This window comes from Drosophila persimilis, unplaced genomic scaffold, assembly GCF_003286085.1.
Source record: "Drosophila persimilis strain 14011-0111.01,24,50 unplaced genomic scaffold, DperRS2 tig00000002-arrow-pilon, whole genome shotgun sequence".
In the NCBI taxonomy this organism is placed as follows: domain Eukaryota; kingdom Metazoa; phylum Arthropoda; class Insecta; order Diptera; family Drosophilidae; genus Drosophila; species Drosophila persimilis.
In genome coordinates, this window is record NW_020825289.1 from 3,696,439 (window position 1) to 3,719,311 (window position 22,873).

Here is a 22,873-nt window from a genome sequence, read left to right on the forward strand (position 1 = left end):
GCACCAGAAATACCGATGTTTTCTAATACACTACCGATAGTACAAATACCGGCTCTATCGATTGGAATAACATGTGTGTTTTGTTTATAAGTTTGTGTTGATTCCGGATTTCAGTTCTTGAATTGAGTTATTTTAATCTTTAATCAGAAAGTGGTAAGTCGTGCTTAGGCAACAGCACTTTCACTTATTTATATGCTTATTACTTGAATTTCTTAATGAAACAATCTATAATGTCAAACTTTTCGTTGCATTGTCCGTTCGTTAAGGCAAGTTTTGATCCGTGCACAGTTTTAATTATCATTTGCAGCCTGGTTGCCAGCATTAAAAATATGCTCATCTCCGATAAAACATAAATTCTTAACTTACACTTAGATTTGCTCACGTACAGATATTTTGATGAATCGCCACTCAAAGGCGTACCCTGGGGGGAAGGGCTGGGGTCAGCTGCCGCCTTCAGCATGCCTATTATTACAACAAATTTATTTTTGTTATTAATCATGTGTTGTGATTTTCGAATTAGTCTTTTTTTTACGAAGGCGCAATGCAGTAATTAATGAATTGAATTAAATGCAGAAACTTTAGCCCCAAATATAAATTAATATGTAATTGAAGTGGATCTTGGTCCTGATACAATCGAAAAAACGATGACCAATTTTTTTTAAAGGCTGGAAAAAAATGATTCTATTATATTTGAGGAAATCTTTGCAAGGCAGATGACCCCTTTATTAGATTTTGTTGGGTGGTTAATTGTGGTCGTAAAACACAATCCGTATTTAGTGTCTGGTTTTCCTCAATTCTACAGCTTTCAGCCTACTTCCGTTATTTTACCGATTTTTGACGGACGTCATACTAATGTCTAAGGATGCCCCAATCTCATATTATGTGTCATGACTATTTGCTCAATATTTTCTCTCACAGCATCGCAGCATGACCTCTGGGTCTTGTTAGGGCTATCATATAATTAAGTTTTTCTCCATATGATACTGCATGATGAGTGCACACAGGGTAATCGTCGTGTTGCACTACACTTCGATTGAAGAGAATGATGCCAGCCATTACATATGTAACATACTATACGTATTGGAAAAAAACATGCTCTAGTATGGTTTGTTCGAATCGAATTGGTGTCGACTCAGCTTAACAGAAACAATTCGGCTCCCTCCGAGAAATCCAGGGCGTGCCCATGTGTCCTCACATTTCCTCTAGACTCAAAGGGATATGTATACACGTAAACGGGCTTTTACACAAGGATTGATTTTACAGGCGTTTAAGCGGAAAAGTAATAAACAAGTTGTGTGTATAAATATTAAAATATAAATATTCACTGATGCCCCACGCTCTTCATTAAGAATATAAGATTGGAATAGAGCTTACAGCGCGGCTTTGGGTTTGTCGAGCTACCGCTGAAATAAACTCCAGAGCTTGTAGCTAGACAGTCGCTTGGCCAGCTTGGCTGCTACTCTGCTGGGCTGAGACGTGGGGGTCTTTGGGGCCAGCGCGGGACGTTCGAGCAGTTTGGAGCGCATCTGCAGGTCGATTTGTTCATGCATATCCATCTGCCACTGCTCCAGCTGCTGCGAGAGCTGAACCTTCCTGTTAGACAGACTTCAGTAGCTGGCTGTTGGCCTGCTTTAGTTCAACACGGGTCCTGGCCAGATCCAACTCAGCCTTGGTTCGTCGCCCGTTGGCCGCATCGCGGTGCCGATCCGTATGGTCTTCCATATCCGTATGGATCCCCACTTGGTTGATCGCGCTCTTCCTTCACATTCCCCAGCTGCACATCGGTCACAGTGAACTTCGCCTCCATTTGCTTTATAAACTGAGTACAAGGTTACGTGTCCGGTCTAGCATGTTCTTGGAGTTGCCTGCATCCGACATCAGACATTGGAATCATCAGTCGGAACTCAATGGCCATGGGCCCGCTATCATTGCACTCAAATTCCAGCGATATGTTAGAGCTGGGAGCTGAGACATCGTCTTGGCTGATTTTCAGAGAGTCCACCAGGGACTTGAGTTGTATGTAGACGGATCGAGCCTCCACCCACATATGATTGGGCTTTTCTGTTTCCGTACAGCCGTCAGGCTTGCTGGGACTGAAGCGTTTGCTAAGGACATTGTTCTCTCGCTGTGATCTTAAAACCGCGCAAAAGGTATCCCCAAAGAACTTTCCAACGAATTAATATTTCTTTAGAAAATAAGCATGTCAAATGCCAGTAGATGTTTATAAATATGTGCTTTTGTTCATGATAGGTCACTAGATATAAATACAAGATGATATCGAATACAAATGGTATGACTTCAGAGTTGAATCGAATGAAATTCAGCGGCGAAACTTAGGCTCTAAATGCATAAATAAGTACTTAAATTCAACGTTAGCAACGTTAATTGGTAGAGGCCTCATCTCAGCTCCACGCACAACACTACAACACTACACTAATACTAGCTCGAGGTAAGTCGGGGGAATCCTGCTCGGAGGCTACACTCAATTACTCGCCTCATCGGTGTCCACATCGGATATATCTTTGAGCTTCGTGTTGCTGTTGGCGGTGGTTCCGTTCTTAATGTTATTGACCCTTTCGTTCTCCTCTGCAGCCTTCTGAAAGTTCTGCTGGAGTGTTTTTGGGTCCACCACGAAAATAGGCGTAGCGCCATCCCCAAGATGCTCGCTCTGATTCTGGTACTGCTCCCGCGAGATGCTGCGTGTGAATGAGAAGCGCAGCGACTTGGTTCTCGTCAGCTTCTTCTTGATCGGCGGCTTGCCAGCCACAGGTGCCGCCGGCTCTGAACTGGTGCGTTCTGCTTCTGGTGAGGCCGGGGCAGATCTTATCTCCAGCTGATTGTCGCGCAGGATCTCCTCCGCAAAGGACTTGATTTGGCTCCAGGCATCTAGAATGTCCTTTTCGCAGGCGTGCTCATAGGTGACACAGAATCGGATTACATAGCGGCCATTGAATTTTGCCGGTGTCATGTGCATTTTCCCCGAGTGATTGATCATGGCCAGCAGCGTGTGATTGGGCTCGTCGACAGTTCTGCAGAGGAAAGGATTTATTATTAAGAATTGTAGGAAAACTCAACAACTTTCTCAACTTACCGCATGCGGAAGCAGACCAGGCCCAAGTGGACATCATTGCGCACCTCAAAACGATCGTCCTTCCGCACCAGCATCTCAAACTTCTTGGCCAGGGCCATGTGGTTGCGTATATACTCTTGTAGACCCTTTACGCCGTATATGCGGAAGACAAACCAGAGCTTCAGGGCCCGGAACCGTCGGCTGAGCGGTATTCCATAGTGTCTGTAGTCCACGCCGCTCATGTGCTCGTGCCTCAGGTAGAGCGGATTCACATTGAGCGCACTCTTCAGAATCATCACATCGCGCACCCACAAGGCAGAGGCATCGAAGTTGGTTAGTAACAGCTTGTTGGGATTCGTGTTGAACGAGTCGGCGTATTCCAGGCCAGCTGAGAACACGCGCATCTCGGGCAGAATGAAGGAGTTGCCAGCATAGGCACCATCCACATGCAGCCAAATGCTGGACACCTGTCGGCAGACCTGGCCGATCCCTGTTATGTCATCGAAGGCGCATCCTCCGGTAGTGCCCACCGTGGCCACCACAAAGAAGGGCGTCAGTCCGGCGTTGACATCATTTTGAATAGCCTGCTTGAGCAGATCCACGCGCATGCGTCCATGCACATCCGCATCGATGATGCGCAGCTTGACCAGGGCCATCTTGGTGGCCTTCTCCACGCAGGAGTGCGCCTCGCGGCTGGCATAGGCAATCAGGTTGGGCAGGAAGACGCTGTCGTGCACAGTGGTCTGACCCTTTAGCTCGTTGATGGCTCGAGCACGCGCCGTGATCAGTGAGACAAGGACGCACTCAGAGGCGGAGCCCTGGAGGGCCCCTCCGCCAGTGCTGCCCGGGGCATCCGAGATGAAGGCCTTGGGCAGACCCAGGGCCTTGGCATACCAGTTCATCACAATCGTTTCCAGTTCGGCGGCTGCCGGACAGCTGGCCCAACTGAAGCCGATCGATCCAATGGCACTGCTCAGCATGTCCCCCAGGACGGAGGGGAACGAGTTGCCCGAGGGGAAGTAGGCAAAGAACTTCGGATGGTTCCAGTGGACGACACCCGGCATGATTTTCTGCTCAAAGTCCTCGAGCACATCTTTGAATGATTCCGGCGATTGTGGTGCGTCCGCTGTGGGGTAAACAAAAAGGCAGCTGGATAAGTCGGGTGCCTCCTAAATACTTCTTTTATCACCTATAAAGGCTAGCAGCGCCGGCAGCGCTGGCAGACCGGCAGACATCAATATTTATGGTAAATTTGTTATTTTTGGCAGTGAGTAGAATGATCAACAAGTAAGTCCATATATCTACGAGCACTATAAGGCCGAAGGTGTGTGTTTGCGTATGCATAATTAATTGATTTGTTTAGTTGAACCCGGCGTTGAATTGCGGCGTCCATTCGGGCGTAAATATTTAACTTAACAAACTGCGCGGAATTCGCCTGAAATCTCCTCCGGCCCTGCTACCACCGAAGTCTGCCTGCCTGCCCGACCTGCCCGGCCTGCCATAGCCTGCTTCATAGCTTCATCGAAGACGGCTGCTGAGTGTGTGCCCCAATTATGCTCTGGTCCCCCGCCCACGCCCGCACCCGCGCCTCTTGTTGTGGGGTATGTAGTACTATTGTAGGTGGGTGTGTGGGCCGGCTGGGGCTGTTCGAATAGTTTATATTCGTACATTATTCACTTGCCTTTGCAGAGCAATTAGTCAACATGATTTAACAAGTTTGCTTTCGAGTGGCTTTGCGTTTCATCTTCGACTTTCTTTAATTATTTTGTGCGAAGCGAAATATTTTCGAATTCATTGCCAATTTATTTAGGAATAGTTTACTAATTAGTGTATACAATTTATCACTTGCGCTATAAATAAGCCTTTCATTCTGATTTGCAAGAAGAAACTTCAGCACGAAAATTCACAGTGTAAACAAAATAGTTTTGAGAGTTGTTGGCATATCATCCGAGAAATCGGAATAGCATCCTAATCGGAATACTATCAGCTACGAATAGTTTATATGGTTTTTTTAAATTTCTTTCCTACCTGGAAGCAGTTTTTTCAGGTAACCCGGATCCAATGTTGGAGCCACATCGCGCTCTTCAATATTGCTGCTATATTGGCATATATAATCGATCACTTCCTTGCCGTATTTGCGAAAGTCTTCCACATTCATTTTAACAATTTGATTAACACTTTTGTCCCTTGTTAGCAATGTTTGCACCTTCTTGACGCTCTCTTTTGCTGTATGTACTATTTCTTTGGGGGCTTAAACACACTTCAGGAACACACACAAACTTCTCTCAATCACTGTACTATCCCGCTGTCCCGTGGTGCTTGCACGCTGCAGCTTCTGCTTCCTTTGCGCGAATGACTTGAACACCGAGGCTGCATTCGACTTTATATAGAAACTGTGCTTCTGGGGGCTTCGTGTGGCGGCCGCCCCGTCGGGTACTCTCGGCCGTGCGCTCTGTTTCTCTCTCGACTACCTGTAAGGTGTTCGCCGTAGTAGCGCTTCTATTGACGTTCACTGTCTCGTGATCACTCTCAAATTACTTGCACGGAGATGGGGAATTGGGCGATCGGGTGGCTGGGTGGCTGGGTGGCTGGGAAACCCGCTTTGGTCATTACGCCGCCTTCTTTCGGTTCTCTCGCAGTCGCTTCCAGCGGCACGCCTCGGCAGCGCTTTTGTGTTTGCTTTGTAAAAAAGTCCCTGGCGTGAAAGGGTTTTTAGTTTTCGCCATAATTATTTGGTGAGTGATACGCCATTTGCTATATAATTGAACATATTAATGGAAACTGTACTGAATAGTGTAAGAAATGGGTATTTATCTATAATTGTATGCTATGTTTGTAACGGACCAAAAATACATAGTTCGCACCTCAGAAGCACCTCGATAAAAATCACCAACTTTTAGGGGAATCTCAACAAAAATAATAGGTTGTTGGTTGACTTATCTGACGACTACACGTCTTTGTCTCATGGTACCCCTTTCTTCATTTCTTGCCTACCTCAATGTCCTCTTCTTCTTCTTCTCAGATTAGCTCAGATACATTTTACGATTTTTAAATTGCTTTTGATCGTGTCTGAGCTGCTTTAATGGCAGCCGAACCTGAATTAATTTTGCGGTTTTTTTTTAGGGGAACTTTTGGAGCTGTCAAAATGGCCAACATATTGGAAAAAGGCACGTGCAGATTGCCATTTCAAGAAAAGAACAAACACGCTCTCTCTCAAAACTCTTGGATTTCAAAATAGCCAAAACTTTCCAGCGGCCGATGTTTCGGGCAAGCATCAAACATGGGGGAATCACTTGAAGTACTTGCTCAAAAGTGGCAAATAATTGTCCAAATATTGAACAAATCTGTTAACGCAAAGAGCGATGGGACGGAGCAGGTGTTGCATGCGCCATGACGAATCCCTGGCAACAGTCCTAGCTTGTGACGTAGCGGTGAAGAGCGCCCATTGTTTCACGGAATCTCCTGCTAGGTGGAATATGAAAACAACAAATATCCAAATAACCAAATAAACAAATATTGCAAAATTAATTTTGTTTTTTCTCTGACTTATTCAGGGTGCAAGCGAGTGCGAGTGGGTGTGAATGATTATGAGTGTGGGAGTGGGTGAATGAGTAGAAATTAATGAATGGATTTCCCTGTCGTTAGGTGAAACAGCGCTGCACAAGCGAACTTGCTGAACACCAGTATCAGGAGTTGGTTACCCGCCCTGCCTTAGTTATGGTCAAGAAAGAGTATAAATAAATATAATATTTTCTATACTTTTTTACCTTTAGTCACAAATGTCATCCTTCTGCCTCCTGCATTACTTCTAATGCCCATTGCTTAATTGCTAGCTAGGTGATACTTTAGTTCGAAGTTTTTCAAAAATATAATTTTCCTCTATAAAACCACAAATCTTCAATAACCTAAACGTCAGTCCAATATTTAATCAGAATGCATAATTTTCATCAAACAACATACTAGTGGCTATCGAGTTCACCAGTGAAAATTTGGGATTGTTTGGTGTATTAGCAGTAGGTCCGGTACGGCACAAAATGCATGGATGTGAATTGCCGTTGAAAGCTTATTGAACATCACCCGTAAGTTATGTTAGATAAAGATACATATGTATTGCCATGAGGATCCACAGATGACGTATTCTTGACCGCACTCTTTATCTGTCTCTCAGAACTCCAGTTGGAGCAACGCCGACCATACATTCGGTGATTCATACATCTGTCGCACGCGCCGGCCTGACAAGCTTCAGATCGGAGCCATAAAGAGAGCCGAAGGAAGACGGACTGCGAGAGGGTGAGACGCCATGACTTGGCGTATTTCGGCGCTCTTCTTTCGCGGCTCGAAGCTTTGCCTAAACTTTCATTCACCGCGCCAGCCCCAGCGCCAGATGACGTCGTGCGTCTAAATATAAAAATATATTCAGTTTACGCGGTCACACTTCAAAATGCTTGAGGGCCATCGCCATCATCCATCCATCCGCCTTCTGCTGCTGCTGCTGTTGCTGTTGCTGGTGCTGGTGCCTCACACTACGTGCGACTTGGGATGTCTCTTCGGAGCTTGGCTCTGTCTACCCCTGCCCATGGCAAAGGCCCATTAATTATGGCAGTTGGTACTGCCATACACGAACGATCCCATGATCGTTCCGAAATACGGCTCCTCTTCTCTTGAAAACTGAACAATTTGTTGTTGCCCCTCGAAGCACGCGGTTGACAACAGCTGACGGATGTTGCATAAATTTCTGGCGTCGATCGAATCTTCTATGTTTTGGGCAATTTCGTCTGTTTGCATTGTGGCCCCATCATACCTTAGGCATTTCATTCATTCTGATTCGTTTGTGCATGCTAATTCGTTGTTGTCATCATTGAAATACAAAAGTTTAGCGGCGCTCTGATTGATGTATTATATGGGTAGTGCTAAAGGCTTTTTTAGACAGGTAGCAGATCGTTTAGGTTTACTGGGGGACTGAACTTTACGGTACGGACACCCGTAGTAGTTTCGATCTCGAATTTCATGATATGACGTTTTACGACGTATGCTAATTAATGGTGTTTTAAACCTGATTTGGCGCCGTTTTGAGTGGAATTTAAAGGATTATAAAATACTCGTACTGCTTGAAAAATAAAATCTCCATCTATATAGCTTATTGAATCCCATCATATATATGTATATGTATTCTGTAAACTGTGTTGAGCCTCGACTGCCATGCGACTTTTATTCTGGTAAATTAAAATATGTGAATTCCCCTCCATCCATTACCGTTCTAAGCGGAAATCGCACACAGGTATATTCTGACCTGCAGTACCTTGGATGGAGCCAAGCAAGTCAATGCAGGGATTACGAACTTGGAGAAAATGGGCCTCAACAATGCCTACGATGAGGTTGTTCGGGGCTTGATCAAGAGCTGGGAGTCCCCTATTGGATACCTACAAGGTCGGGGCTACTTATCAGGCGAATACAGAGACACATCGATAATCAAACCGCATCTAGATGCTATAATGGATCACATCGAGGGGATAAAGCGGCAGAAGAAAATGAAACGCGATTCGGATATACTCGGAAGCAATGCGATGGGCCCCCTTCCCGGAGAGATACATGCGATGAACCAGCTGGATATAATGCTCGACAAGATTAAGCCAAAAGGTACTGATAGAAAGCAGAGTGATAACAAACAGAGTGACATGTATCCAAATGTCGCTCAGCTGATGGACATAATGCAGGCTGGGCGCAAACGAGACGAAGAGGAGCGACAGCTCTGGGAGATGGAGCAACGATTGAAGCCGTTGCCGGAAAGTCTGTCCAAGCAGGATCAAACAGAGGCACCAACGTCGCCCTCAAAGCAGCCTGACGACATATTTAACAAAATGAAGGCAAGTCCTCAATTGCAAGAGCCGGAACAAGCCAGTGCCAGCCATAATACGGAAGATGGGGCACAGGTGACAACAGTCCCAAAGAGCAGCAGTACTTATAGAGAGGAACGCATTCAAAATGTCGCAATTGATAAACTCGATACAAACCTGGCCCCATCTAGTCGGGCGTCAAAAGACGTGGAGGCTCCAAGTTATCTGAATTGGGACATAGAGAAACAGCACTTCAGCCAGTACTCGCCCGTCGCCAAGGAGGCCTACGTGAACAAGCTGGTCAAAATGTTTGTGGAGAGGGAGAAGCTCCGGGAGAACCCACGCAGATTGTACACCTCACCGCCATAACCGATCTCATGCCCAATAAGCACACACATTTGTTTTTGCTTTTCTCAAAATTGTTTGAATTTTTGCCTCAATAAATTCTCTTTCGGGGCTTTCTCTGAGTCATAATCCATTTAATGCGCATCCCATACCCATACCCCTATATATGTATGCCCATATTCCTATTCCTATTCCCATGACCCATGACGATCCGCCAATCCTACGTCATATCTATGGCATCAGCAAAATGAGATTATCTTTCGGTATGTTTATTTCGTGGAGGCAAAGAAAAAAATCACAGGATAGGTGTGTTTATCACGTATTCGTACATTTTCTGTTGGCTTTGTTAGCTGTTTGTGGCGTCTTCCAAATACTCTCGAGAAAGTGGCACATATCCGTGAAAAGCAGGAGAAGAAGGGAGCTTGTCCATAGAGATAATTAACAGAAATATGTTTTAAATCTAATGAAGATTCCTAAAGCACAGTCGGTTTGTCGGCTCTTGAATTATGATTATTATCTTTTAGAAAAATGCAGGCTTGTATTTTTATAAGGTAGTCTTTGCTCACGATAGAAATGTATCTCAAAGATACTAAATTACACTTACAATGGTTTTTCAGACAGGATATAGTAGAAAAGTACCTAATGAATCCCATCTATGGGCTTCCGTATCCAGAGTCTCAGAAACCTTTAGCAAGAGATCCTGGTTTCTTCCCCCATTCTGCCCCAACAGTTTCAGAATTTGAAAAGTATCTCACTGCCAAAGAACCCGACGAATAAAAGCATCTTGCATTTACAAAGGCTTCTCAAAGAAGAAATTGTACATCAGATATAGAGCGGTATCTCATTGATTCCCAATAATCTAATGGATGCAACACCCTCTCACCAATACAATAAACTAGTTAAAGGAGTCTTTTAGAGTCCCCATGTAATGGAAAAGTTGCCTGACTGATCAGTGTAAATGTTCTCTGAATTGTATATACCTTTACTAGAAGATCTTCCTGATGTTCCTTCTCCCATTGCTCCCATAACAGTTTCAGAATGTGAAATTAAATTTATTGCCGTTCATAAACATGAAAGTTATTCGAGTTTTTGTTCGTTGTTCTTCTGCAAACGAACATACGCTAAGGATTAAAGGGGAGATCGAGAAAAGCCTTGGGAGTATTGATGTCTTACTAGATATCGTAAAATTTTCTATATGCATGTAATTCAACTAGGCGCCAGGGAAAAGGAGGCGCATATACTCGTAATATATTTGATATACGTGTAGGCTATGTGGGATATTCTTAGTTGGGATTATCGCGAGAGGAAGATGCCTTGCGCATGACCATGGGCGACCTGCGAGGGGATCTCTGTTCCTGCTGGGCACTCACAATGTCCAGTTCATTCTCTGGCGAGGGCGAAGACCCAGCTCCAGAGTTGCGGCGCGACGAAGAGTGACGCACATTGGTGTCCAGGTGTCGGAAGCTGCAACAAACATGGAGAGAGACAACCGATAAGACTGTACCTGTGGCAGAAGCTGGGCTACCCACCGCAACGAGACATTGTTGCCCTTGTCCTCGTTGTTGCCGCTGTTGAAGAGGAAGGCCAGCGGCCAGGATATCCAGGAATTGTGGTCGACGGAGCTCTGGGTGCGAATGATGGGAGCATTCCCGCGACTTACCACCGGCGATGGAAGCTCCATGGAGAGCTTCGGGGTGCCGGCCTTGTTGATGGCTGGATTGTAGATCTTCGGATCGCTGACCATCCGCACAAAGAACGACCGCTTCTGGGCCAGAGTGTCCTGCTTCTTCCGGTTAATGATGTCGGACAGCTCGTCGTGCTGCTCCTTCTCCAGCAGCTCGTTGGCAAAGTCCACAATAATGTCCCAGGCATAGTCAATGTCCTCGGCCGTGGCATTCTGGGCCACGGCGCAGAACCGTATGATATACCTGTCGTTGACACTGGCCGGCACCATGTGCAGCTTTCCCGATTCGTTGATGATGCTTAGTAGCTTTTCGTTGAGTTTATCGCTGCCCTTCAAGCGGAAGCAGACCAAGCCAAGCTACGTAAATGGAAAAAATTATCAATGTTAATAGATTTTGAGTGAAGAATCTATTCAAAGAAGTTCTCTAGAACCATTATCCTACTGAAAGGTTTCTGAAAAATTAAAAGTTGTATTTTGCATTGGAAACTGCATCCATCGCTCCCTCATGAAGTTGCAGATTGACCCTCGACCCTGGCACGCACAAGCGAAGAAGTGGAGCAAAAGATAATCCATGAGAATAGAAAAAAAACACAATATACATGTCGTGTGGGTCACGAGGCACATTCGATTTGAATATTGATAAATTCTTGATCAGCATAACTAGTCGAGTCGATATAGCCATGCTTGTCTGTCTGTCCGTCCGTTCCGATGAGACTATAAGGGATCAACCCAATTGGACCTATTTCAGGCTGAGGTAAACTCAGTCACGTCAAGGGTTCAATCCACAAGAAATTTGTAGAAATGGATGGAACTTTAAGGGAGACGTCGGGCTTGCGTTGTTCGGCGCAGAGGTGGGGGTAGAGTGGGGGATAGTTTTGGTCCCTCAGCGATTTGAAATGAACTTACGCAACTGATGTTATTCGGGTTATTAGTTTGATTTTTTTATTATTATTACTTTCTTAGCACTTAAACACTGATTCTTAAATTAGCACAGCGTCTGTACACGGCGCCGGGTTTCCACGTAAGTGGAGTGGTCTCGGTCTGGAGTAGGGGAAGTCCGCGTGACCGGGTATGATTAGTCGGCGCTTTGTGGGTTCTGCGCGTGTCTTTATAGCTATGTGTGGATCGGGTGTTATTAGAGTTATGAAGTACATATGGCGAATAATATATGTATGTATTATTCTATGTTGGGACCGGACCCTTTTGGGTTCGTTACAGTTTCCAGACTCCTATGATAACGCACTGTTTTAAAATTTTGCACCGCCCCCACAAAGAACGAAAAACTGTGGAGAATGAAGGACCAAATAAAATTCTGTAGCTACGCAACGCGCTAACTAATTCTCTCTCTCTCTCTCACACACACACTCTTCTTTGTACAGTGTTCGCCCTCTGGCGAAAGGAGCTCGATAGAACAGCTGGTGTTGGGCCGAAAATATAAAAAAAGGAGTTGCTGAGTTGCTGCTGCGACCGCAACTCTACATTTAGACAGAATGCGGAAGAGACAGAATACGTGTCTGAACATGTCTTCGAGCGCTGCGTAGCCACTGCAAATTGATTTGTTCCTTTAGGCTATAAAAATCCGATCCGATATGATCCAGATTCAGCTATCTGGTAGATATGGTCATTCTCTATGATTGTCGGTTTTTTAATTTCTCGTATCTTTAAAGGTTTTCGTCCTTTGTGGGCGGCGAGGAGATTTTAAATACACCTGTAACAGTGACATATCACAGGTGTCTGGATACAAAATGTTGTTGCTCTAGCTTTTATAGTCTCTGAGCACTAGGCGCTCATAGGGACGGACAGATGGACAGACGGACAAATAGACATGGCTTAATCAACTCGGCTATTGATGCTGATATAGAATATATGTATATACTTTATGGAGTCGGAAACGCTTCCTTCTCGACGTTACGCACATCCATTTTCACGACAAATCTAATATACGCCTATACTCATCTTGAGTATTGGGTATAAAAAAGACAAATGGGTTGAAACAGATCAAATCGAATATATAAAAATCTCCTAAACGATTCGATCGATTTCTATGAAATGTCTTTTTGGCAAAAAATCAGCCCTTGCCGCGGCTTACAACGTTCCCGCCCGTTTTCGCCTGCAGTTACGAAGCCGATTGCCCAAACAAATAGAGTTCGCCCCGCTTGTTCCACCAGTCCACCAGCATCTGAAAGCATCCGTCAGCTGGTAGCTGGCAGCCTGACTGGGCTGTCGATGAATCACTTGTGGCCTGTCTCTGAAACATTTTCTGTGGCCAAATAATGCCAAAACACTTCAAGGGGCCACAGCGGAAAGAAAGAAATCAAATCAAATTTCCCGCTGGTCTCTGCTCGGAATTCGGCGTGCTGTTCCGCACGTTTGCGATACTCGTAGTAGTACTTGGCTCTGCTCTGGGGTTTTGGCCAGGGTCTTGGGTGGCCATGGGCTTGCCTATGCAGACAACGGACAACGTTTAGGCACTTGTATCTGCGTCACTAGCAAATCGGTTTCCAAATTTCGACTGGGCATTACATGACCACCGAGCCATTGGTCTCAACAATGGACAACCAAATGCACACCCACCAAAAAACTTGCTTCAGTGAAAATCCCAGACACAGCCCACACAGAAATTGTTGGTGGGGCGCACACAAAGAGCTTTGAACCCTAAGCATGATTAATTACGAGTACTTTAAAGGCGAATCAAGAAAGAAAAGAAACGAAATGAAATGAAAGCCCACCGAATGTAACTCACCTTGACTTGATTACAGATCTCGAAGCGTTTATCTTTGAGCACCAGCTCCTCAAAGCGCTTGGCCAATTTGATATGGTGACGTATGTAGTGCTGTAGTCCGGAAATCCCGTAGGATCGCAGCACAAACCTGCAAGGAAACAGCATGGAAAGCCGGCAAAAACAATAATTGTATATTTTGAGTGGACTGATGGAATGATCGGACAGGAAACCATTAGCCATTGAATGTTTGTTCTACCTACACATGCACATATCTTGGTGTTGATTCATCTCATTTGGATAGATTCCGCGGCACACAGACCTTTGCTCTTTCCAAAGTTTGATTTCTATGTTTTTACAACTAAATCGCAAGCAAATAATGAACGAGCGTGGCGGACATGACAAAGATGGCCAAGAGTAAGGCCTAAACAAGACACCAGCGAGCAAGCGGTACACACTCCAGGCCAATCGACAAAATCAATTCAGTTTTTGACAATAGTCAACAAACACTCATTCACACTCTTGACTGTCGAGGGTTTTTCGGGGTCTTTCGGGGTCTGTCGGGTGCCATAATGATGATAATGATTATTATTTTTTTGTTCACATACCAGAGTTTCAGCGAACGAAACCGCCGACTGAGTGGAACTCCCCAATGACGATAGTCGATGGCCGCGTCCGAGTAGCCGTGCTTGAGGTACAGCGGATCCACGACCAGAGCTGATGTCAGACGGATGCGATCCCTCACCCACAGAGTCGAGCAGTCGAAGTTGGTCAGCAGCCACTTGTTGGGGTTCGTGTTGAATGAGTCGGCGTATTCAATGCCCTGCGGAGCGGATGTTGCAGATCGAAGCAGAGGGCCGGGATAGGAGTACCTACCTTCAGGAGCGGCTTGAGCTCCGGACAGATGAAGCTGTTGCCCGCATATGCGGCATCTACATGCAGCCAGACGCCGGGAAACCTCTCCAGCTGCTTGCCGATCTCCGGCAGATTATCGAACGCACAGGAGCCGGTGGTACCCAGGGTGGTGGACACAAAGAAGGGCACCAGCCCCTGCAGTTCGTCCTCCTCCATGGCCTCGTAGATCGTCTGACCGCGCAGACTGGCGTTCTCGTCCGGCTCGAGGATGCGCAACTTCACAAAGCAAATCATGGCTGCCTTCTCCACGCAGCTGTGCGCCTCCTTGGAGCAGTAGGCCATCAGCTTGCACAGCAGGTGGCCCTCCTCCACGAAGGGATGCTGGGCCTTTAACCGCTTCAAGGCCTGGGCCCGGGCCGCGAGCATCGTGACCAGCACGCACTCCGAGGCGGATGTCTGTGTCGATCACAAACAGATTTAAGGGCGAATTAAATCACGGCGTTTTACCAGCCGGACTGGCGCAATTTACCTGAATGACCCCGCCGCCGGTGCTGCCCTCCTTGAGGGCCAGGAAGTGGTCCGGCAGACCAATCGCCTTGCCCAGCCAGTCCAGGACGATCGTCTCCAGCTCGGTGCAGGCGGGGCTGGCTGCCCAGGAGAATCCAATGCAGCCGATGCCGTCGCCGAGCATGTCGCCCAGGATCGAGGGGAATGAGTTTCCCGCCGGGAAGTAGGCGTGGAACCGGGGATGCTGCCAGTGCGTCACACCAGGCATGATTTTATCCTCCACATCGCTCATGATCTGGTCCCAGTCCTCCGGCTCATGGGGCGCCTCAGCTGTGTGCGAATGTAGCCAGAGGGATATCCAGAGAATCAACGAAAATCCCAAAATAGATTGGATGGATGGAAAATTGTTTGCTTACATGGCAGCAAATGCCTCAAATAGCCCGGCTCCACGCTGGGCGTAACCCGTCGCTCGTTCAGGGTTTCCAGATAAGTGCAGATGTACTCGACCATTTCCATGCCACGTTTTCGAAATTCGGTGCTATCCATCTTCGATCCGTTTGTCCAATTTGGCTTTGGCTTGGGCTTCTGCGTATGTGTTTCCAAGTTTCCGCACGCTGCGCTTCTCATGGATGTATCCATCGATTAATTGAAGAGGCGTAGGCGTAGGCAGAGGCATGGGCGAGTTAGAAATGTTTTTATATTGATACAAAAAAATTAATTTCAAAATAAATCAATTGTTCGAGATGTTATATTGTAAGATTTGTCTGCGAAAATTTGCAGCCATTTCGTGTTGGAATTTATTTAAAGACCGAAATTCAAAATGATTTGAAAATAAAGATTTTGTGATTTTAGAATGAGCCAATTTGTATGTCGATTTCCAAAAATATCCAATAAAAGGTGCTATGTAATAGAGTGGAATTTTGTTCACAATTTGTGGAAAATTCCGTTCATATTTTCCCGATTATATTCACATAATAATTCACATACGCCGTATTTGTGGGTAAATTGATTCCATTGTGGTTAATTATTGTTAATCCACAGCCTTGATGGGGGTTTTTTACATGTTGCACACGCTTTACTTAGAACTTGATGAATGGAAACTATTGATAGATTTCTGTATTTCTACGATGCTGGGCTATGCTGTGGATAAACTTTGCGGTCTTTCTCAATTTTACTTGATTTTTCGAATAAACAGATTTTGTATTTTGTTTGTAATTAAACTGCGGTTCCCCCGGCATTGTTTCATCGCCTGGAGGCTAACACTAATTTTAATATCAGTTGCCAGGTGCCTTACTTGGATATCGGGCGAGATGCGCTGTGTGATTTAGTTCAGAATCCGCTTCTCCTGAACCGTTGGCCACGGCCTGCAAAACCAAAATGATCCTTGCTCTGCGGTTGGGCCAGGAGCTAAGCTCGGCTGGCTCGGTCTGCTGCCACGAATCGGGGCAGCTGCTGCTACTGCTGCTGCTGCTGCTTACCCGACTCCCGTGGCATGTCTAATGAATGCATACTTCAGTGGGCTGGGGGCGGGGGTGTGTGGTGCGATTGAGATGGCAAATAAATGAAATATTTGCGGCACTTCATTCATAGCTCGACTCTCCGCCCACCCTTTTGTACGCTGTGTGCTGTGCGCTGTACGTGAAGATATGCAGAAGGAGCAGAAAAAGAGCGCGAAAGAAAACGCTTTACGACCCCATGTAAAGTTTCAAAACCACTGCGTATACTTGATATTGCGTATACGCACACTAAATTGAATTTTCAACTTTTAAATAAGAACATCTTATTTCCCCAACAATTGGGTAACCGCCAACCGTTGGTACAGATAATTCAAAGTACGTGTTGTCAGAAACACTCCGTGGGGCAGGGCACATCATCGCCATCGCATTGATAGGAATAGGACATCGCTTATCGACGTCAGCGCCTTCCCACTTGTGCGCGTCTTGGGTGAACCGTTTTATTAATAACTTCCGCACCAAATTGAATTATTGTTCAAAACGTACTTGATAGGAATGGCGGCGATGCGGTGCCGTGCCGGATGATAATGGCGTTGGCAATGACGATGACGATGTCAATGGGACAGGCAGGGACTGAAGCAGAGATGGAAGGAATTTCCAGGCATTCCTTTAGGAACATTCCATTGCCGCTTTTCCTTTTCCTTCTACACAGCCGAGGCATTGTTCCTCATTTCTACTGCATTGAGCCTTGAGAATCGTCTGCTCCGTTGCTCTGTGTGGGACACGTGGCAGTATCTCTAGCTCTGTGTTCTTGGCGGCCTCTAGTTCTGCTAGTTTCTGTGTTGCTGGGTGTTCGGTGGGTGGAAAAGTTCATTAATAAACTTTCGTTGCTGCTGTCGAATTCAGCTGCAGCTTCCCCCGTGCCGCCACCCTGCGCTAAAATGTTGTTTGGCCCCTAACCTCAACAAGTGGCATCATGCTCCTTGGTAATCATCCCTTACTGGCCTCCTTTTCCTGCTTGTTACCGACATCGTCGTCGTCGGCATCGTCCTGCCACTGGTTGGCTGTTGTCTAGTGCCCGCGCCAGCAGAATTCTATTTAATGGGAAAACGCTGACGCTAGTGCAGCCGCGGACACTTAATTGCTGTAGGAATGGTTTTTTATTGACTTTTACTTGAACTCCTCTTCAAAATGCATTTACTCAAAGGATGGGCACCCATGGCAGTGTCAAATGGTTTGTCTTTCCGATTTCAGGAACAAATTGCGCCAAGTGGAAAAGGAGAGGAGTCCGGAAAGTTTCCTTCGTTTCTGTTGATGTGTGAATTTTCTCTTATGTAGTTCTTAACTGACCCAATTCTATGGAAATCTCGAAAAGCATAATGTACGTGTCTTGCTTAGTTTCCTTTCCTTAGTTTTCTTTGAGATTTTCTTAGTTTCAAATACCTTTTTATCAAATTAATGTAGGTAACATAGTTGTCTCTAAAGCTGGTCCCCTGCGCTATTCCCAGCTTGTCCTTTTTCTCTCTCTCTATTTTTTGATTTTTGTTTGTTTTTTTTTGCTCTTGGTCTCTCGGCTCATAAACCAAGCAATTATTCAATTTGCACGGACTGTACGCTGTACAGCACCCGGGCAATAACTGCTCAGGACAGTTTACGATGAGTGGAGTGGTTCGCTGTTGAGTTGGCTGCTGGCTGTTGGCAGTGTACTCGGCACAGATTGGGCCCTTGGGCTGCCATTGGTTATGTCAAGGTTATGCTTAAGGGCTTCTACATAATTATATTCCCGATGGTATGAAATAATTCCCGTTTCTCAGATCAGACTCGAGGACCCTCAAAATGATGCACTACCGCAAGGCGGAGAATGTTGAGCGGGATTTGAGCAAGAGTGAATTGCCATTTGATGACTGCGTACCAAAGACCCAAAAGGATTTCCTCTGGATGCAGGTTAGTGCTCACCTTTGGAGGTGAGTCTTTTAGTTGTCTTCAATCCCGCTTCAATTATAGGTTAAAGGCGGCACCAAAGTGAGCAATGTCATTGAGTATGCCCAGGCGGCGCTCAACAAGGGCGAACACCGCTGTCTAGTGTGGAGTGGCTCCGGCGGCGGAGTGGTCAAAACCATATCCTGCGCTGAGGTGCTTAAGCGTACCCACCCCCTGTACCAGGTGACGCGCATGGCCTACAACAGGTGAGTCCTCCTCAGCATAAGAGCCATAACATCATTGCGGGTTCAGTAATAGTAGTTCTCATTAAAGCGTGGAGGAACACTGGAAGCCACAGATGGATGGCCTCGAGGAAATCATTGTCAACCGCCAGATACCCAGCATACACATACTCATGAGCCTGGACGAGCTGCCCGAGAGCGTGCAGGGGTAAGAATAGAGTTTAAGAATCTGTTTACAAAAGACAACTAATACTCGTATATCCTTTCGTATGCAGAGTGCAGAAACCCAACACAACTAGCGATTACTGGCAGGATAATGGAACGCCTGCACGTACTCAGCCCCGCCAGCATCAGCAAGGAGCAGCCAGTCGACCAAATAAACGACCTAGATATGGACGCAACAAGCAGCAGCAAGGAAACCCAGAGCGGAGCACAGAGCAGCTCCCTGTTCCTGCTCCAAGTCCTGGCCAATGATAGATTTCGTCGACTTCACCTGAAGCTTTTCTTTAACTAATCTAATCGGCTAGAATGCTTTGAGTACCCTTTGTAGGGATATGCAAATAAAGTATAATTTACTATGTATTCAAAATTTATTGTATTTATAAGGCGACGAGCGGCCCAGCCGCAATTGCCGGCAATTGAAGATTCGAAGTAGCTCGGAAAATAACAAAGCTTGTTTATACTTTTATAAAGATAGTACCCATAGGAACACAACAAGTACTTGTGTTGTGAGGCCTCGTGTGCGTCGTTCTATTTACTCGTCTCACACAAAACATTTACGAAAAACTGCACAAATCTAATCTGGTGGGATTCAATGCCGCTTATCAGCTCTTATGGAGATGCGACACACGCGGACAGGCGACGGGCGCCACCGTCGGCTAGTGTGAAAAATGCTGCCACTTGGACGAGTTCTGCGAGCGGTGGGTAGCTTGCAGCAGTTCCGCTGTCTGTGCAGCAAGGCTTACGGCGATGCTCTGCCCAGCAGCTGTGATGTCCTGATCATTGGTGGCGGCGGCATGGGAGCCTCCTCAGCTTTTTGGCTCACGTCCAAGGCACGGCAGCGGGGGAAGAAGCTCAATGTGCTGGTGGTGGAGCGCGATCATGGTGTGAGTAGGGAGTCCTGAGGCTTGGCTAGATCTAGATCACTGACTTCCAACCATTCCTTACTCAGTACTCGAAGGCTTCTACTGTGCTCTCGGTGGGCGGAGTACGGCAGCAGTTCTCCCTGGCAGAAAACATACAAATGGGACTTTACGGCCACGACTTCATTATGAACAGCCAAAAGCATTTGGGTGACGTCGATCTCTGTTTCCAGCCGCACGGCTACCTGATCATGGCCACCTCCCAAGGAGCAGAGATCCTCACCCGGAACTCCAAGCTGCAGAACGAATTGGGGGCCCGGAACAAACTGCTCGGCCCGGAGGCCTTGCGGAAGCAATTTCCCTGGCTGTGCACGGACAAAATTGAACTGGGCTGCTACGGCATTGACAAGGAGGGATGGTTTGATCCCTGGGCGCTGCTGATGGGATTCAAGAAACAGGCGCGTTCCTTTGGCGCCAAGTTCGCCAACGGAGAAGTGGTGGGCTTCGAGTGGAATGCAGCTGGGGCTTTGTCAGGAGCAGTGGTGGATGCTGGCGATGGTACTCAGCATACTGTGAAGTTCGACACCTGCGTACTAGCGGCGGGAGCACACTCGGGCCAGGTGGCTAGCCTGGCAAATATTGGCAGCACCCAGGCGAAGGAGGCATCGCTGCGCGTGCCTCTGCCGGTGGAGCCGCGAAAGCGGTATGTCTATGTGTTCAGCACGCAGGGCGACAATGGTCCTGGCTTGGCGACGCCGCTGACCGTAGATCCCGACGGGACATACTTCCGACGCGATGGCTTGGGCGGCAACTTCCTCTGCGGCCGCAGTCCTTGTGATGATGAGGAGCCGGACTGTGATACCTTGGATGTGGATCATGGCTACTTTGACACGGACATCTGGCCCACCTTGGCAAACCGTGTGCCGTGCTTTGAGGCCGTCAAGGTGCAGAGCAGCTGGGCCGGCTACTACGAGCACAATACGTTCGATGCCAATGGCATCATAGGCAGGCATCCACATTACAGCAACCTCTTCATAGCTGCTGGCTTCAGTGGCCATGGCATTCAACAGACGCCTGCGGTTGGACGAGCCATCTCTGAGCTGATCCTGGAGGGCAGGCTCACCACTCTGGACTTGTCGCGCATGAGCTTTGATCGCATCGTGAAACAGCAGCCCATGTTCGAGGTCAATATAGTCTGAGAGTGGTTGAATATTGTTATCATTTTCATTTTTTTGTGTGTATGTACGTTCTTTTATTGCAATTTTCTTGTTGTATGTATATATGGTAATTTTTTTTCATATAGTAAAGTTCACGTTTGTAGTCACGTAAAGCATTGCTGTGTGTGTTTTGGCTGCATGTTGTCGAGAGGAATTGAAGGAGTTGAATGGTGTTTTGGTCTTGGTTCGGCCACAAGAATTACTACACATAATTTATTTAAATAAAGATTTTAAACATAGTCGTAATATAATTTTACGGAATAATTGCGGACTTAAGATCAGGTGTGGCTGGCGGGTTGGAGTGGAGAGGGGGCCTGTTATCATCTGGTTCTTTTGCCTTTATTACTTAGTTATCGTTATGTAGAGGGGCTTTATATATTTGACGTTTAAACTACATACAAGATTTGCATTTGCCTTTGAGTTGAATCCGATCCGCTCTGTCGGGGTGAGCCAAAACAAATGCTCAAGCTATTAGTTAATATAAATAAATATGTGTGTATGAGCGCGCCTACGCGTGAGTTTTTATATGAGAATGACTGGATTGCTACCTAAGCCTCGCTCTCGCCTGGTGCAGCGTTTTCTCCGTCGCTGATGGGCACGATCAGATTCTCCTTCGACATTAGATTGTATTTTGTGACGAAATGCGTAAATCGGTGGCATAGATACGTTTCTGCTTCGAACTCGTCGAAAATGCGACGATGGTGAAAGAAAGCATGCGAAAAGATACGGTAAACGCGCCGACACACCGACCCCAGCTTGGTCACCGACGACTCCTTTATGGAAACTCTGTGGGAGACAGTTGATTAGCCATTTAGTTCATGTTTTCTCATGAGCATGTTTACGCCTACCTGCTTGGGAAATATTTGTTGCTGTTGAGCAGACAGGCAGCTCCGTCCAGTGTGTGACGAGTGTAATCAATTGCTGGACACTCCTTTGGCGTCTTGTGGGCCGCACACAAGAATATCCACTGATCGGTTGCCGTCATCTGTGTGCAAGTCGACGGCGAGCATTCCTTCTGCAAGCGCACAGCCAGGCCGTTCAATTCCATGCAAAATTGTCGCAAGTGCTCGTACTTCCACACCCCCTCATCCTGGGCCTCTGGCATGGTCAATATAAGCTCGACATTGCTCGGATCACGCTTGATCAGTTGCTGTATGAACTGCTGCACAGCCAGCGTGCTGTCCATCTCCTCCAGAGGCTCATCGGGCCAGCGACAGAAGTCCTGAGTGAAAGCGACAGCGTTGTAAACGCACAGGTTTTGGTATTTGTCAACGGGAGCTCACCTTTGATGTTGTACCAGGTCGGTTCCTACGCAATATTGTCGAGCCGTCAGCCATCTTCATGTTTCACCTTCCTTCGAGCCGCGATGATCCACAACGCCTTTGCCTACGCCTAAGACGAGAAAATCTGTGGCAGACCACACAAAGTAAGTTTGATCCCGAAACACAACTCGTTCCCAAATTGTTTCAGTTGTGGGGCTAGCCTAGCTTTGTGCTCTAGGCTTTACAATTTAAGTGGACTTCTGTTTACACATCGCGCAGCAATTAATTTCAATTTAAAAACACCTTTGTGCGAGAAAATTTCTGACAAAATTCACATACATACATATAGGGATGGGCAAGGCAGCGATATACTTTTTGGCTATCGATATAGTTGATTGCCGCCTCTGATTTACTGAACTGAATAGAATTTGGTGAACAAATGCTGGCAAACTTGTTTGCATTCAGTGAATTTGGTCTAAGTTTGTTCGATCTTGTTCTAAATCGTTATTTATTTGTGACATTTTGGATGGCATTTGTTTAATGACCTCCCTCTCTAGCTCACACACCTTGCAAGGGGATCTTGTTCCCATCATTCATGAACTACTTCAGTTAGAGGTGCAAAAACATCGGCGACAGTATCGATAGTGCCTCGATGGTTTCGCAGCTCTATCATCCGTCATCA

The 22,873-nt window shown here is 46.5% G+C and overlaps 6 protein-coding genes across 8 annotated transcripts; 3 read left to right on the top strand and 3 right to left on the bottom strand.

The window, feature by feature from the left end:
• The first annotated feature begins 104 nt into the window (after nucleotides 1–104).
• Nucleotides 105–19,212, top strand: LOC6591122 (ribonuclease P protein subunit p25-like protein). The gene is made up of 5 exons (XM_002015467.2): nucleotides 105–153; nucleotides 18,283–18,412; nucleotides 18,473–18,654; nucleotides 18,722–18,838; nucleotides 18,906–19,212. Exons 2-5 carry the CDS (start codon nucleotides 18,305–18,307, stop codon nucleotides 19,102–19,104), a joined length of 606 nt encoding a protein of 201 aa, XP_002015503.1. The 5' UTR covers nucleotides 105–153; nucleotides 18,283–18,304; the 3' UTR covers nucleotides 19,105–19,212.
• Nucleotides 2,213–5,412, bottom strand: LOC6591119 (aromatic-L-amino-acid decarboxylase). The gene is made up of 3 exons (XM_002015464.2): nucleotides 5,099–5,412; nucleotides 3,092–4,196; nucleotides 2,213–3,029 (listed from the first exon to the last, which is right to left on the bottom strand). The coding sequence occupies exons 1-3, from the start codon at nucleotides 5,226–5,228 to the stop codon at nucleotides 2,483–2,485; spliced, it is 1,782 nt and encodes a 593-aa protein (XP_002015500.1). The 5' UTR covers nucleotides 5,229–5,412; the 3' UTR covers nucleotides 2,213–2,482.
• On the top strand, nucleotides 8,268–9,378 carry LOC6591120. Its single transcript, XM_002015465.2, has 2 exons — nucleotides 8,268–8,286; nucleotides 8,349–9,378. The coding sequence occupies exons 1-2, from the start codon at nucleotides 8,270–8,272 to the stop codon at nucleotides 9,271–9,273; spliced, it is 942 nt and encodes a 313-aa protein (XP_002015501.2). The 5' UTR covers nucleotides 8,268–8,269; the 3' UTR covers nucleotides 9,274–9,378.
• Nucleotides 10,238–16,387, bottom strand: LOC6591121 (tyrosine decarboxylase). Of its 3 annotated transcripts, none has more exons than XM_002015466.2 (8): nucleotides 16,309–16,383; nucleotides 15,431–15,628; nucleotides 15,037–15,344; nucleotides 14,529–14,963; nucleotides 14,261–14,475; nucleotides 13,677–13,803; nucleotides 10,779–11,290; nucleotides 10,238–10,713 (listed from the first exon to the last, which is right to left on the bottom strand). In XM_002015466.2, exons 2-8 carry the CDS (start codon nucleotides 15,558–15,560, stop codon nucleotides 10,533–10,535), a joined length of 1,908 nt encoding a protein of 635 aa, XP_002015502.1. In that variant the 5' UTR covers nucleotides 15,561–15,628; nucleotides 16,309–16,383; the 3' UTR covers nucleotides 10,238–10,532. The 3 variants fall into 3 exon arrangements, with proteins under 3 accessions (XP_002015502.1, XP_026841581.1, XP_026841582.1); XM_026985780.1 differs by having other exon boundaries at nucleotides 15,431–15,633; nucleotides 16,309–16,382; XM_026985781.1 differs by lacking the exons at nucleotides 10,238–10,713; nucleotides 10,779–11,290; nucleotides 13,677–13,803 and having other exon boundaries at nucleotides 14,117–14,475; nucleotides 15,431–15,633; nucleotides 16,309–16,387.
• A 308-nt stretch (nucleotides 19,213–19,520) lies between the features above and the next one.
• On the top strand, nucleotides 19,521–21,042 carry LOC6591123 (FAD-dependent oxidoreductase domain-containing protein 1). The gene is made up of 2 exons (XM_002015468.2): nucleotides 19,521–19,736; nucleotides 19,802–21,042. Exons 1-2 carry the CDS (start codon nucleotides 19,521–19,523, stop codon nucleotides 20,909–20,911), a joined length of 1,326 nt encoding a protein of 441 aa, XP_002015504.2. The 3' UTR covers nucleotides 20,912–21,042.
• A 60-nt stretch (nucleotides 21,043–21,102) lies between these two features.
• On the bottom strand, nucleotides 21,103–22,485 carry LOC6590302 (MOB kinase activator-like 4). The gene is made up of 3 exons (XM_002015470.2): nucleotides 22,213–22,485; nucleotides 21,778–22,151; nucleotides 21,103–21,715 (listed from the first exon to the last, which is right to left on the bottom strand). The coding sequence occupies exons 1-3, from the start codon at nucleotides 22,270–22,272 to the stop codon at nucleotides 21,478–21,480; spliced, it is 672 nt and encodes a 223-aa protein (XP_002015506.1). The 5' UTR covers nucleotides 22,273–22,485; the 3' UTR covers nucleotides 21,103–21,477.
• Nucleotides 22,486–22,873: the final 388 nt, after the last annotated feature.